We start from the raw sequence: 14,997 nt of genomic DNA, 5'->3' as shown, positions 1-14,997 counted from the left end.
GGAGAGAAGATGGAAAGATGGAAAGAGCCAAAGGGGATAGAAGACACCAAGAAAACAAGACCTTCTACACAAAATACACACCTATGGACTCACCGAGACTGGAGCAGCCTGCACAGGACCTGTACAGGTCTAAGTCAGGTGGGGTCCCAGGGCTGAGGGCGAAAGTAGACACCAGCCTCATCTCTTACCCAGAAACCATCTCCAACTAACAACTGCTCACAAAGGAAAAGTTATGTTTTCTCCAACAAAGTCTCACTGGGTATCCAAACCACACATGGGTAGGGCCCACGCTCAGAAGCAGATGGCCAATACAAAATTAAATCAATAGCAATTTTGGAGGGTTGTTGTCTCCTAATTCTTTATCTTTATTTTTATCTTTTAACCTTTCAGGTCTATTGCCTACACACTATGGTTTTTCTCTTTGTGTCTTTATGGGATTTCTGGATGTGCAGGTGTGTGAGCATCTACATCTGTATGTGTTTCTTGAGCTTTGACTTTGGCTCTTTTCTTTCTGTTTTGTCCTATTCTTTTGTGTCTTTTAGCTGCCTGTTTATTTTCTAATGACAGAGTGAAAGAAAGGGTATTGATTTAGGTGTGTGGAGAAGTGAGGAGGAGCTGGGAGGAATTAGAGGAGGGTGAAACATGACCAGAATATACAGTATAAAAAAATACTTTCAATTAAAGAAAAGTAAAGGAAAAGAGAAAAGAAGAGACCGTCTGCCACACAACTACACCCCCAACCACTGAAAAAGCTATGGCTCATTTTTCTTACAGGGATTTCGTTTGTGGCATTGTTTTATTTATATGGGTGTGCTTTAAGATTAATAAACGTGATCAAACATTAACCTCAATATAGTCTAAGAAGAAGCATTAGGTAATTAATTAAACAAATTATCATTAAGCAAACATTTTAGTTACTCTATTCTCTAAAAGAAATGTTCTCCAAATGTTCTCTAGGTGGGTATATCTCCAGGTGCCACCCCAGTGCCCAGAGTTTACTAGGCTTTCTGAAACTATTTCGTTGAGTATGTAAATGTGTACATATCTCATCCACACTGACTACTACCAAGATGTTGTTTTTTTTTAATCTAGAAAAATTTAAGTTTGAAGTTATTTGAGTTTAAAACTAGATGTAATAATTCATGCCTATAATACCAACATGCAGGAAATTGAGGCAAGAAGCCACAAGATAAGGCCAGTTTAGTCTATATAGAGTGAGTTCAAGGTTAGCCTGTCTCAAGAAATGCTGAGAGTGAGAGAAATTGTTTTCTTCGAGGATGAGCTCCCTAGTTGGTTATGTACCACTAAGTGGTCATAAAATGATATACATACAAGAAGCATTAAAGGAACTGAGCAAATTATGTTAATATACTTAGAGATATAGATAGATAGATAGATAGATAGATAGATAGATAGATAGATAGACAGACAGATGATAGATAGATGATAGATAGATGGATAGATAGATAGATAGATAGATAGATAGATAGATAGATAGATAGATAGATAGATAGAGGAACATGGGACAGATTGCAGAGAAGAAAGAGGAAAGGGAGGAAGAAATGATATAATTATACTTTAATTTTTTAAATCGACAACAAAAAGATTATTTGAGTTTGTAGAAGGAACATCATAATTTTTTTATCTTGAACTGTGAGGTAATGTCTATTAATATGAAGAGAAAATTAATTTTGCAAAACTAATTTTCCTAAAGATTTCTGCCATAGATTTCTATAAAACCTTGGACTATTTGCCTACAATTTGTTAAGAATTATAGAGTCTTCCCAGCTTCTGCTACCAACAACCCTCAGCTGCTCTCCACCTTGGCCCAAGAAGTTTCTTTTCATAGTGGACAACAGTCAATGGAGAGATGCCGAACTGGTCACAGTGCTGAGAAGGAGATCCTGAGCTCTACACAGAACACCCATCTCCACCACCAAGGCTGAGGGAACATCGCAGAAGAGGAGGCAGACAGAATGTAAGAGCCAGAGGGGAGAGGTGGTACTGAGGAATGCTGCTACCATACATGGCAGAGCTATCTAAATCATGACGTCACAGTGCAGTGATTACCTACCCAAGACCATCACATGAACAAGACAGCCAAAAGGTTCCCAAGATCCTCCCAGCACAGATGGGTATATGATCTTCAGGACCCACTCCATACCGAGGAGCTATTGCTCATGGGTAATTGTCGGGGGATGAAGAATCATTGTTTATGGAGGAAGGCAATCAATACTTGTAGGTTTCCCATACTTCACATCTGTGCACATGGGACTTATGGGTTGTCAAAAAAATTAAAATAAACAAACAAAATCAAAGACATGAAGTTGGGAGGTGCTTATTGGGGAGATAGAGGGAGAACCAGAGGGGGAAGTGGATATTTCATTGTCTACATGGATCAAATGCTCAAAAATAAAATAAAAGGTAACTACAGCATGTAGACTTGAACTAATAGATAACTATGCAGGAAAGCATCTAGGGTGTTATATCATATAAATCACCATCTATTTGAACATCTGTGAAGCAAAGACCTCAGGGCAAGAGTCTTATGATGTGGCCTCTAATAAAAACCTTTTAAAGCTAAATGAAACCAGTTATGCTGAGGCTTTCGTTTGTTTTGATTTTGGTGGTGTGGGACCTTGAATGCTACGGTATTCTAGGGAGGAAAAATCTTCTATGAGACCAGTATTTAGCTGATTCTGTAACTGCAGAAAGAATGGTAGGCTGACATTGCCATAGACTCGCAAAATGAAATTTCCCTGTTCTCTCATAATACCTGGTAAATATTCACACTCTTGTTTACCATTATCATAAATTAATGTGGCTACATGACAACACTGAGACTCTACAAAGGAGACAACTCACCAAGCACAATGACCACAGTCTTCAGAAGGCTCATCATGGTGTCCCGATTCCTCCTGGGTCCAGAACTATGCCGAGACATTCTCATAGTCCTCTGGCGAACATAGCCAAAGATGTGCGCATAGAGAACCACCATGACCACGAAGGTTACCAGGTTGAAAATGGCCCAGAAGACTAAGTAGGAGTCACTGTAGAGGGGTGCCATGTTGGAACAGTGATCAATATCACAGATACAGTTCCAGCCCACACTGGGTATGGCGCCCATCACAATGGCCATGGTCCAGATGACCACAATCACCACCACCACGCGCCTGTTGCTCATCCGCGTGTGTAGCTGCATGCGGAAAACTGTGATGTGCCTCTCGATGGCAATAGCCAGCAGGTTGGCCACAGAGGCCGTCAGGCTGGTGTCGATGAGGCCCTGCCGGAGGAGCCAGGTGCTAACAGTCAATCTCCGCGTATTGGGTCCCGTGTTGAACATCAGGTAGAAGTAGGCCAATCCCGCAAAGAAGTCTGCAGCAGCCAGGTTGGCCATCAAGTAATAAATAGGGAAATGGAAGCGACGGTTGACATAGATGGCCACCATGACCAGTAGGTTGGCCAGCATGATGAACACGCAGACAGTGATCCCCAGTCCCATTACCAGCTTGCTCACTGTGTTCCATTCTGTAGCAAGATATTTCCCACTTCGATTATAAAAGAAGGCGATAGACTCGTTGTAGAAGCACTGTGGTTCGTTCATGGCTGTGAACTGAGAAAGAAGAAGAATGAACGAATGAATGAATAAATAAGTGAAAACACGGATCCAAATATAAAGACGGACAGACAACACAAGACTGCTATAACATCTTCAAATGAAACAATAAAGGCGAAGAATCTGGAAATCTGACCCAGAATAATGTTCAACAGCCACACTGGCCATTTAGTACTCAAGATTAAAGACAGTGAGACAAATAAATGACAAGGTCTCTACTTGGTGGTTCTGTGTCATTGAAGTCTTCAAGAAAAGCCACATGGCATGCACACACACACACAAAAACTTCCTTAAAATACTCAAAACAGTCAAAAATCTTGCACAACTTTGCAATTGAAGTGTTTATCCTATTGAACTTTACTCTGCCCTGTTATTTAGTAACAGAGGTAGTTTCTGGATGGTATCTTTGGCCAATTAGTGTACATTTCTCACCTCACACAGTGGTTTTGACCTGTGACAGACATTTTGTAACACAAGCTCACAGAATGGCCATTAGTCCCAACATTTCAAAGGTCATACTACGCATCAAAGATTCTTTAGTCAAAGCCAGCACGTACTGTTCAACATTCCTGTGGTCAGCACAACCCACCCCCAGAACTCTCCATCCCCAGAATAGCATCCAGCTACCAGTCTGTGACTCTTGAGAACTTTCTTCCCCCTTGGAAGGCTTACTGTAAGCGGCTGATACCTGACACTACTCCCCAAGAAGTAAAATATAATCAGTCTAGAGGACTCGCATGCCTCCCAGTGTAGAATGATGCTGCTTTGTAATGTGTTTTCTTACTCCTTCCTTTTCTTTTAATCAGAAACAGATGGAGTATATTTGCATACTGTTTATACTCTCACTCTAGTCCAGAAAGGTTTGAGTAAACAGTAAAGCAAAGTTAGAAAATAAAGATAATGAAGAATACAAAAAGGGGAAATGCATATCAACTAGAAAAAGGAAAAAAAAAAAACTCTCTTCCTGAGAACTTCAGTTCACTGGAAACTTCTAGAATTAGAAAGTAGTCCCAAGACATTTCACACTCTGTTTCCTCTTCTCTTGCTGTGAGTCCTAAATCACTAAGCAAATACTCTGCTGTATGGTTACCTCTAGGTTCTTCTCTTCATTAAAGAAGTCATACTCCACAACCTTGTCTTACATCTCTTGGCATCTTCTGCACAGTCCAGAGTGTCTCCCTCACTACACAGCAGAGAACTTGGCCATTAGTGTTCCATTCCACCTCAAATCTTGCCCTTATTCTAGGTAATTCATTGACTTTCCTTGCCTGTCTTTTCCTTGACTTCACCTCTAGTGACATATTCCGTTACATCCCAGTGGCTCATACCCATGACCACACCTACCCAGAACTCTCTGCTTTCGAAAATACTTACTTGAGACATTCTAATAATTACTCATCATAATCTCTCATTTTTCAGTTTTTCTCATGTAATGTCTAGTACCTCTGTCTTTTGAAGGTATCTGTTTTCTTGATCTATTTTTTGATGAATCACCCTCCTGTTTTCCATTTTTCCTCTTTCATCCAACTCAAGTTCCATAGCGATTGATTTAGTCCCTTTATTGTGAACACAGGAGCATAGTCTCTTCTCGAAGACATCGAAGTGACCTGAATTCGGAATTTTCTGATTATGTTAACAACAACTACTGTGCTAATTATTTCTTTTATTGCTCTAACAATATTACCGGCAAAAGTAAGTCAAGGACGGAAGGGCTCGTTTTTTGAGTGATGGTGTGAAGATGTGGTCTGCTCTATGAGAAAGTCTTGTCAGTAGAATGGGAAGATGCAGGAGCATAGAATGCTGTAGTCAACTGTTTTTTCCCTTTGTATTCACTCCAGGACTCCAGCTTAGGGAATGTCGCCTCCACACACACACACACACACACACACACACACAAACACACACACAGTTAGGGTACGCCTTCCCACTTTAATTTTCTCAATCATGAAACTTCCTAACAGACATGTCCAGAGACATGTGAACAGTTTTCAGGTACAAAAGGGTTGTGAGTAGAACATTTTTAAGAAGCCTGAATCTTTATGATCATCTCTTCATTTCAAATCCCCTATAAAACTACTTGTAAAAAATCCCTTCTGCCAACTAAGGGCATTTATTCAGAGGTCCTGTGGTTTTAGTAATGGTTGTCTTGGGAAGCCATGACTGTACTTGTCAGACAGAACACAATATAAAATAATTTCTAAATAAAAAATGAAGTAGAACTGGGCAATAGTGGTGCACACCTTTAATCCCCAAACTTGGGAGACAGAGGCAAATGGATCTCTGTGAGTTCCAGGTCAGCCTGGTCTACAGTGAATTCCAAGACAGCCACGACACAGAAAAACGATGTCTCAAAAAAAAAAAAATAAAGGGCGAGAATATCACTTTCACAAGAAAAGTGAATNAAAAAAAAAAAAAAAAAAAAAAAAAAAAAAAAAAAAAAAAAAAAAAAAAAAAAAAAAAAAAAAAAAAAAAAAAAAAAAAAAAAAAAAAGAATAAATAAAGAGAAAAAACGACAAAATTCCTAGAGAGTAGAAATGCCAAATAAAATAAAAGATGTAAGATATCCACCCAGCATTCATAGAGAGGGTCAGCGATAACAAGAAGGAATTGGAGGCGTGGATTAAAACAAACACCTAGTTATTCTGGAGATCCAAGGACTGGGGTGGAGTTGGAGAGGCAGAGCCTCACACAAGGAAAAGCCACAGCTTAAGACACATTCATTACCGGTTTACGTTTATATTAATTACAGAACAATGTTAAAAGCAGGTCAAATTTCCCTGTAGCTTGATGAGACTTTGGAATCTTAAAGGTAAAGAAAGGCTCTAGAAGCACAAAGGAGAAATAAAGAAAAAGCAAGCTCACCAGATGTGGAAGGTGGAGAGAACAGAACACCCCAGTACTTCTGATGTGGGAGCTTTAGGACAGAGATTCTCAACCTGGGGGTCGTGACCCCGCTGGGGGTCAAATGCCCCTTTCACCAGGGTTGTATATCAGATATCCTGTATATGGGATTTTACATTACAATTTTCTACTAATCAGATTTTTACATTACAATTCATAACAGTAGCAAAATTATAGTTATAAAGTAACAGCAAAAATAATTTTATGGTTGGGATCACTACAACATGAGGAACTGTATTAAAGGGGTCAGAGCATCAGGAAGGTTGAGAACCACTGTTTTAGCACAAAACCCAAGGTATGAAAAACTTTGCTGTATAGAGAAAATCTTTAGGACCCTACAGGAAAGCCCCCCACAGGCTCATGAGGAGCTTGACCACAATCACAAGGAAAGTGACTAATAAACACAAGTGCTTGTGCATACACACACACACATGCACATGTGCACACACACATGTACAGACGCACACATGTGCACGTACATGCACACGCACACATGTATGCATGCACACATGCAGCCAAAATCCCTGGTGTATAAAATTCATAAGACATGACAATTGTTTTCAAATGGTCAAAAATTCAAACATAAGAATAACTCTTTGTTGAAATAAGAGCGGCGACGGGGCTGCGTCCCCAACACCCCGGCCGCTTGGCTAGCTCATGCCCGAAATAACAACACACAAACTGTATTCATTTAAAGAACTGCTTGACCCATGAACTCTAGCCCTTACAGGCTAATTCTCGCACCTGGTCTAGCCCATTTCTAATGATGTTTGTAAGCACTCCAAGGTGCGCTTACCGGAAAGATTCTAGCCTAAGTCCATCGTGGGTTGCAGCTGCCTGGGAGAGCTGAGCATGGCGTCTCTGCTCCAGCAGAGCTGTCGGGTCTCTCTGGGAGCAGAGCAGAGTCTGACCTCACTTCCTCTTCCGCCCAGAATTCTATTCTGTTTACTCCGCCCACCTATCTTATAACCTATCAGGGCCAGCAGTTTCTTTATTACTCAGTCAATGAAATCAACAGATTGATATATGACACTCCCACATCACTTCCCCTTTTTCTGTTTAAACAAAAAAAAGAAGGCTTTAACTTAACATAGCAAAATTACATATAACAAAACAGTTATCAAGTAAAAATTACAATAATCTATATCATAACTAAGAAAAACTATAACTATAGCTAACTATTCTTAACTCCATCAAACAGTCCAGAAAGATACAATATTACCTAAACAAATAAGAAATAAGCAAACTCTCAAACTCTAGAAATGACAGAGACATCTCGCTGCCTGGACAGTCACCCAAAGTTCCTCTGTACCGTTGGGGCATCCATCTTCAGCCTAGAGGCCCATAGTTTCCAGCAGACATTTCCACAAAGCAGGAACTTTCAAAGGCAGTCACTATCTGCTTGTCCTGAAGAATGTCTTGCAGACTCTTTCATGAATCAGGAACCCCGAAAGATCATCTCACCTTTAGGCAAGTTCAGCAGTCCTCTCTCTGCGGGTTCTCTGTGTCCAGTTTATGCAATAGTCCAGGCAAGAGCAGTTTCTTGCCCAAATGGCTATCAAACTCCATAAGGATCCTCTTCGATGCCCATCTTCCTCTTGAAGTAGATTGGTGCTGCCAGGAGCAGATGTGTCTCATTGTCATGAAAAGTCCTAAGTTATTAAAACATGTAAAATGCCATATTCTCTAGCCTTTGAAAGATATGAAGAATGCCTATCTAAAATATATCTATGCACATCTAGAAAATCTTAACTAACATGACTACAAACTTAACTATTATTAATGATTATTCATTAACAACTTATATTTCCTAATTATACATTACATTTTAAAATGAACTACACAACACAATACCTTAATCAAGATCAAAAATGCATATAACAAAATTGACCTTAAAATCCATACCAATGCAAATTATTCATATCTATATCATATCCCCCTTTAAATGTAAAAGAACATTTATAAACCCTATTTGGGAACATGGGCGCAGTTTTCTCTCTCCAAACTGCTTCCTGCTGAATGGGGGCGTCGTTAATTAGGTCTTTCATGGTATAACCTGTGTGCTAGTTTCATCTCAGTTGGCAGTTGAGTGAAGCAATTTTCTGAAGATGTTTACAGCAACCGTTCAGGAGGGCGTGGTCCATCATACCATATCGGAATAGAAGAAATGAACAGGGTCTCATCCTCTGTGAAAACAAAATAGGAAACTCCTTTCGAAAGCATCGTGTCCTTAGATCCAAATTTCAAAGTCAAGGCATCAAAATCTCTACGATGGATTAGTTCAACAGCATTTATAAACAAATATCTTTTTGCATCTGTTGCTTTTTCAGCATTCAAACAATTCAAAGAGAGCATAATAGTATACAGTATCAAGATTCTCTGTGTATTTTCCATCTTTGTGAGCTTTATTTTAACCTCTATTAAGTTTATTTTTACTTTTATTGCATATTCTCTGTATCTTTGTCCTGGAATAACTCTGTGGACCAGGCTCTCCTTGAACTCTCAGAGATCCGCCTGTCTCTGCCTCTCAGGCATTGGGATTAAAGGTGTATGCTACTACACCTTGAACTCACAGAGATCTGTTTGTCTCATTTCTAGAGTTTTCTTATTTCTTGTTTACTTAGGTAGTATTATATCCTTCTGGAGTCTTTGATGGAGTTGAAGAATGAATAGATAGTTATAGTTTTCCTTAGTTATGATAAGAGATAAAATAGATATAAATATTGTAACTGTAATTCTTGCTTGATAACTGTTTTGTGATATATAATTTTACTATGTTAAAGTTAAAGCCTTTCTTTTTTTGTTTAAAAAGAAAAAGGGGAAATGATGGAGGTGGGTCTTGTAATAATAAAGAAACTGCCTCGGCCCTCATAGGACAGAAAATTAGGTAGGCGGAGTAGGCAGAAGAGAATGCTGGGAGAAAGAAGCTTAGTCAGAGGAGTCGCCATGATGCTCCCACTCCAGACAGATGCAGGTTAAGATCCTCTCTGGTAAGCCAGCTCATGGGCTACACAGAATATTAGAAATGGGTTAGAACAATATGTAAGAGCTAGCCAATAAGAAACTGGACCTAGCCTGGCCAGGCAGTGTTTGAAGGAATACAGTTTCCGTGTAATTATTTCTGGGTATAAGCTAGCCATGCGGGCGGCCGGGTGCCGGGGATACAGCCCTGTCGCCGCTCCTATTTCAACAACTCTTAAAACAAATTACACAAGATATAATTTAATAATATTGGCATAAATCTATCATTGCACCAAAAAGTACTTGAGCTAGGAAAGTAGGATGTAAATGTTTGTTCATTTTCTCTTACTGTTTAGGTAAGAATCATATCAGGGAGAGCCGAGGAGAAAGAGGAAGAAACCCAAACACATTGAACATACTATTTAAATTGTGACAATCTGCAGACATTACCGGAATGGGCGGAGGTAAACACAGTGGTGATGTGGGAGTGATTTCTTATTAATAAAGAAACTGCCTCGGCCCTCATAGGACAGAAAATTAGGTAGGCAGAGTAGACAGAGGAGAATGCTGGGAAAAAAGAAGCTGAGTGAGTGGGTCGCCATGATGCTCCCACTCCAGACAGACGCAGGTTAAGATCCTCTCTGGTAAGCCAGCTCATGGGCTACACAGAATATTAGAAATGGGTTAGAACAATATGTAAGAGCTAGCCAATAAGAAACTGGACCTAGCCGGGCCAGGCAGTGTTTGAAAGAATACAGTTTCCGTGTAATTATTTCTGGGTATAAGCTAGCCATGCGGGCGGCCGGGTGCCTGGGACGCAGCCCTGCCGCCGCTCTTAATTCAACACAGTGGCTTTGGGTAGGTACTGAAGTAAGGTCACTTTCCACACTGCTGAGGAAAATGTGAGCATTTGGTCTCCAGCTGGCTGAACTGAAGGAAAGGGCAACAGGCAAAGACTGATCCCTGCACCAAAGGTATCTATGTAAGATCTTACTTAAGAAACCAGCAGTTACTGTTAGAATCATGGGGACAATATGAATACACACTCAGACAAAATTCAGTAAATACTTTCCAGTGAAAGCTCTTGCTCTACAGGCGAAATCACAACAGCTCGAAATCCTTGTGGAGTAAGCTGCCGCCAAATGCTGCCCTGGAGAGGGGCTAAACATGCAGATCAGATAAAATTACTTTTAAATGAAATGTCTCTCAGTGGCAGAAAGTCGGCATTCACGACTGGTCACTGCATTCCAGAAAGGAATCATGGGGTGGGATGGGGTGGGACCTCAGTGGCTACTCTGCGCAGATGTTCCTCTTGGAAATCTCCTCACCCTACCCGCGAGCTTCAGTCATGGCAGCCTGTCATCCTGAACTCTAAAGAGTGTTTTTATGGCGCTGCCTGGGGTCTCTGACCTTCATGCACCCCTCTCCGCCTTTCCAGGAATTATGGGATGTCAGGCAAGGACGCAGCTCAACACTATGCCTTCAAAGGGCACTAAACGATACACCTGGGTGCCTGCTGAAGCCACTTCCTGTCCATTTGACACGCCTTTTAATCTCCCAGAAGGCAATTACACACTCATTAGCCAAGAGGAAAAACAAACACCTGGCATAAAGCTCACACGATACTAATTAGACCTCTGCGGTTTAGTAGAGAGTCCAAGAAGAAAGTAAATATGTACTCTCCCCTGACATGCTTTAAGGGCATCTTAATCTACACTGGGTAAGGAACCCGCAGTATGATATAAGTGAAGTCAGCTTGCTCCCCACTTCTGTGTATGCATATGTGCACATAGGTCTGTGTGTGTCAGAGCACAGGTACACGTGTGTGCGCACATGTGGAAGCCAGAGGTCAACCTAGGGTACTGTTTTTCATCCACTTTGGCTATAGAGACAGGATCTCTCAGTAGCCTGGATTTGGCTGAATAGACTAGGCTGCTTGGCCCATGCGCACTGAGGAGCCACCTGTCCCCGTTGCCTCAGGATCACACGGTCCCATTTCTAGTAACACAGTGGAATATGTGTGAGGGTATGTGCATCTCGGAGCTTTAGACTCTTCCTGAGTCCAATGTCCACCAAGTCACGTGTTGAAAAGGTAGGCGATGGCTCCTCGTCCCCTTCTCTCTTTTTGAAATGGAAGCATAAAAGATCCCTATGTCCTTTTCATTTCCAGTTATTAAAGCTAAAATAATCAAACCATTTGCACTATTCTCCGGATAAGAGCAGAAAAATAGGTAGCATGGAATTTATTCAAATGTTATTAGGTTTACTACCAGGAAAATAATCTCTCATCCTTCTTAGAGTCTCAAATTAAAAATAAGAAAAATGGCATGATTTCTCATCAGAATACAACACTGATACAAATTACAAAATAGCCTAGTTCTAGGTTCCTTAGGATGCTGAAGAAGCAATAATTAGTATTTTAGAAATTCACTGAAAATAATATCTTATAAAGCAAGTAGCAGGATAATACTACGTTTACATGTGGAGAGCAAACCGATATATATATATATAGTCAGTGAGACTATTTCATGAGAGCCTTCTCATGAAGATTCTTCTCTACCAGGCTAAAAAAAGGGAAACATCATCACACTGGCAGATTCCCAGAGAATTTTAAGTTGTCGCTAAGAGGAGGAATGATAAAAGCTGTTACTAATACCAAAGATGTGCAGGATTAAATACAGCAAGTCTTTTAGATGCTTCTCTGAGCCAATTAAGAACCACAAAGCAAGGTTAATGGGCTACACCTGCGGCAGATTATCATGGTCAATGAGGAAATTTTGAATGAATGAAGTTTATGCCCTGGCAATGCTGAAGCATGCATAGGCAGCCCGTATATGGTGGTTCTGTTGAATTTGTCCATATTGGGTTTCATGGTCTAAGTTGACCGGATCTCTTCCTCAAGAGAGCACCAGATCTCATTACACATGGCTGTGAGCCACCATGTAGTTGTTGGGAATTGAACTCAGGACCTTAGGAAGAACAAGCAGTGCTCTTAACTGCTGAACCATCTCTCCAGCTCCCAAATGCTACCGAGAAGCAGAAATGGTTACGTCTGAGGCTGTGAGTTTGAACTAAAGCCTACTAGTAATGCCCGAGGTCTTAACAATCTCCATATTAGTAAAATAATGGATAAGGAAAAAATATCAGTTCACACACAGTACAGGTAATAAGAAGAGCAGCTTCAATCGAGAAAAACAATTAGGGGAATAAGGATTTACCCAACTAGGAATGGTGGTATGGACCTGTAATTCCAGTACTCAGGAGGCCCAGGTGGAACACACAAGTCAAGGTTAGCACAGACAAACATGAAAACCCTCTGGAACCAGCCAGAGAGACGGAAACACACACATGGCGACTGATAGGGTGGCGTGGCTTTATCCATTTGTTGTGGAACATTATTTTAAGATATGTTACATGTACTTATGATGTGGGATATTTGTTCAGTGATGTAAATATGCATTGCATTCTTTTATATTGTATTTATTTAACTCTGAAAAGCTGTGTTACTTTGCTTGCCTAAAACACCTGATTGGTCTAATGAAGAGCTGAACAGTCAATAGCAAGGCAGGAGAAAGGACAGGCAGGGCTGGCAGGCAGAGAGGATAAATAGGAGAAGAAATCTGGGGCGGGGAGGAGATCAAGGAATGAGAAAAGAAGGAGAGGAGGACTTCAGGGGCCAGCCACCCAGCTACACAGCAGCCATGGAGTAAGAAGTAAAGGAAGGTTTACAGAGACAGAGAAAGATAAAAGTCTGGTGGCAAAAGACAGACCAGATAATTTGAGCTAAGAAGGCCAGAAAAAAGCTAAGTTGAGGCCAAACAGCCATAAGTAATAGTAAGACTCTCCATTTGGGGACTGTGGCTGGCCCTGCAAAAGAGTCAAAGAGTAAAAACAACAAACTATACCCATCAACTATTCATTTATTTAAAAATAATAACCTATGTCATGTGTAGAAACTCACATCAGGCTGTATAAGTCACTATCATATACAGAATGCCATTTGAGGCATTATATATATATAATACATATTACATTATTATATAATACATATTATTGTATTAAGTATTATTGTGCTGTACCTATTATATATTATATTTTATATGTTATTATATATAATATATAGTAATGTGAAAAAATTGAAAGAAAATTTAAAAATGTATTTATAACCTGTGAATAGTGGGAAGATTTTTTTCTAAATTAAACCAAAATATTGACCAAATTTAGTTAATCAAAAATAGTAAGACTTCAGTGATGAAAAAAAAAAACTTATAATGAAAGGGGAGGAAAAACGTTTGTATAAAATTTGGCAATTTACTTATATGATTCTCCTTACAGTGAGGATAAAAAATTCTTACCAATCAAAAAGAGAAAAACTAAAGGATCCAACAGAAAGAAACATGTTCAAAGCCATGGACAGACAATCCCCAGGAGAAAGTCAAAGCAGCCGAGAGCCACATGAACATTCTCCTCAGAAGGAACCAGATAAGGCTGAGCAGCATGGACAGAAAGGGCCAATTGTTTCCAACACAGCACAATTAACGCTTCTGAAAATGTCACTGCCAGCAAGGGCAGTCATACGATGCCAGAGAATGGAAACTCAGTACAACGGCTTTGAAAAATGGTCTCACAAAAATGACTCAAATTCACATATTCAGACACTGGACTCTGGAGGGGGTGGGGAGGGTCACAAACGTGCCTAAGGAGAGGCAATATTGCATAATTTAAAATGAAGAAGCAACCTAAATACTGAACCACCAGAGGAGGAATGAATTACAATATACACAAGAAACTACTAAAAAGAAACGAAATAAAGCCAGTTCACGTACACTAACCATGAAGGCAATTTGCACAGGTAAACATGTGGTATATCATTCTTGCATTTAAAAATTGTAGAAATTGATTATAATTATTCATATTTTCTCACAGAACTGAACGCCCTCAAATACATGCAGAGAGAATAATAATAGTCAACTTCTGATCTGGATGAAAAAATTAACAGCATTGGGAAAAGAGTGGAAAGGACTTCAATGACCTTGCTGGATGGTAAGTATTCATTTCCTTTATTTATTAGAACACAGAAGACTGGGAAATTGCATCAAAATGTTAAGCTTTTACAAAGCAAAATAATGGATACACACAGGCATGTTTCACCATCGTTTAAAATATGTCATCGCAGAAATGATTCCGTCTAAGCCATTAAAAGAAGGAGGTGGGGATGGGGACATCGTGGCTAAAGATGGAATGTGCTTGCCAGGGAAGCATGAGGACTAGGTTCAGACCACCAGCAACCATGTGCAGCTCCATGTGGACTACACCTGGAATTCCAGTGCTGGGGGCGGCAGACAGGAAGGGCCCTGGGGCTTGCTAATCAGCTACTCCGGCTGATTCGGGGCCTCCAAATGTAATAAGAGACCCTGTCTCAAAAAATAACATAGAACCCCTGACCTCCGCCAGCACATGTGTGCATGAGCAGAACAGAGTGTAATTTCTTCATCTAAAACTGGAGAAGAAAAAGTTAC

The 14,997-nt window shown here is 40.2% G+C and overlaps 1 protein-coding gene across 7 annotated transcripts in view; it reads right to left on the bottom strand.

Moving 5' to 3' along the window:
• Positions 1-14,997, bottom strand: part of Lpar1 (lysophosphatidic acid receptor 1) — a 160,240-nt gene that overhangs the window by 43,926 nt on the left and 101,317 nt on the right. For all 7 annotated transcript variants that reach the window (XM_050166011.1, XM_050166023.1, XM_050165984.1 and 4 more), the window contains one exon: positions 2,866-3,613. In XM_050166011.1, the coding sequence (XP_050021968.1) occupies positions 2,866-3,613 (748 nt within the window). The remainder of the gene's footprint in view (positions 1-2,865; positions 3,614-14,997) is intronic.

Source organism: Alexandromys fortis, unplaced genomic scaffold (genome assembly GCF_014885135.2).
Source record: "Alexandromys fortis isolate MF-2015 unplaced genomic scaffold, M_Fortis_MF-2015_v1.1 scaffold_18, whole genome shotgun sequence".
Classification (NCBI taxonomy): domain Eukaryota; kingdom Metazoa; phylum Chordata; class Mammalia; order Rodentia; family Cricetidae; genus Alexandromys; species Alexandromys fortis.
The sequence above is the reverse complement of the archived record's forward strand: the minus strand, read 5'-3'. Positions and strand labels throughout refer to the sequence as shown.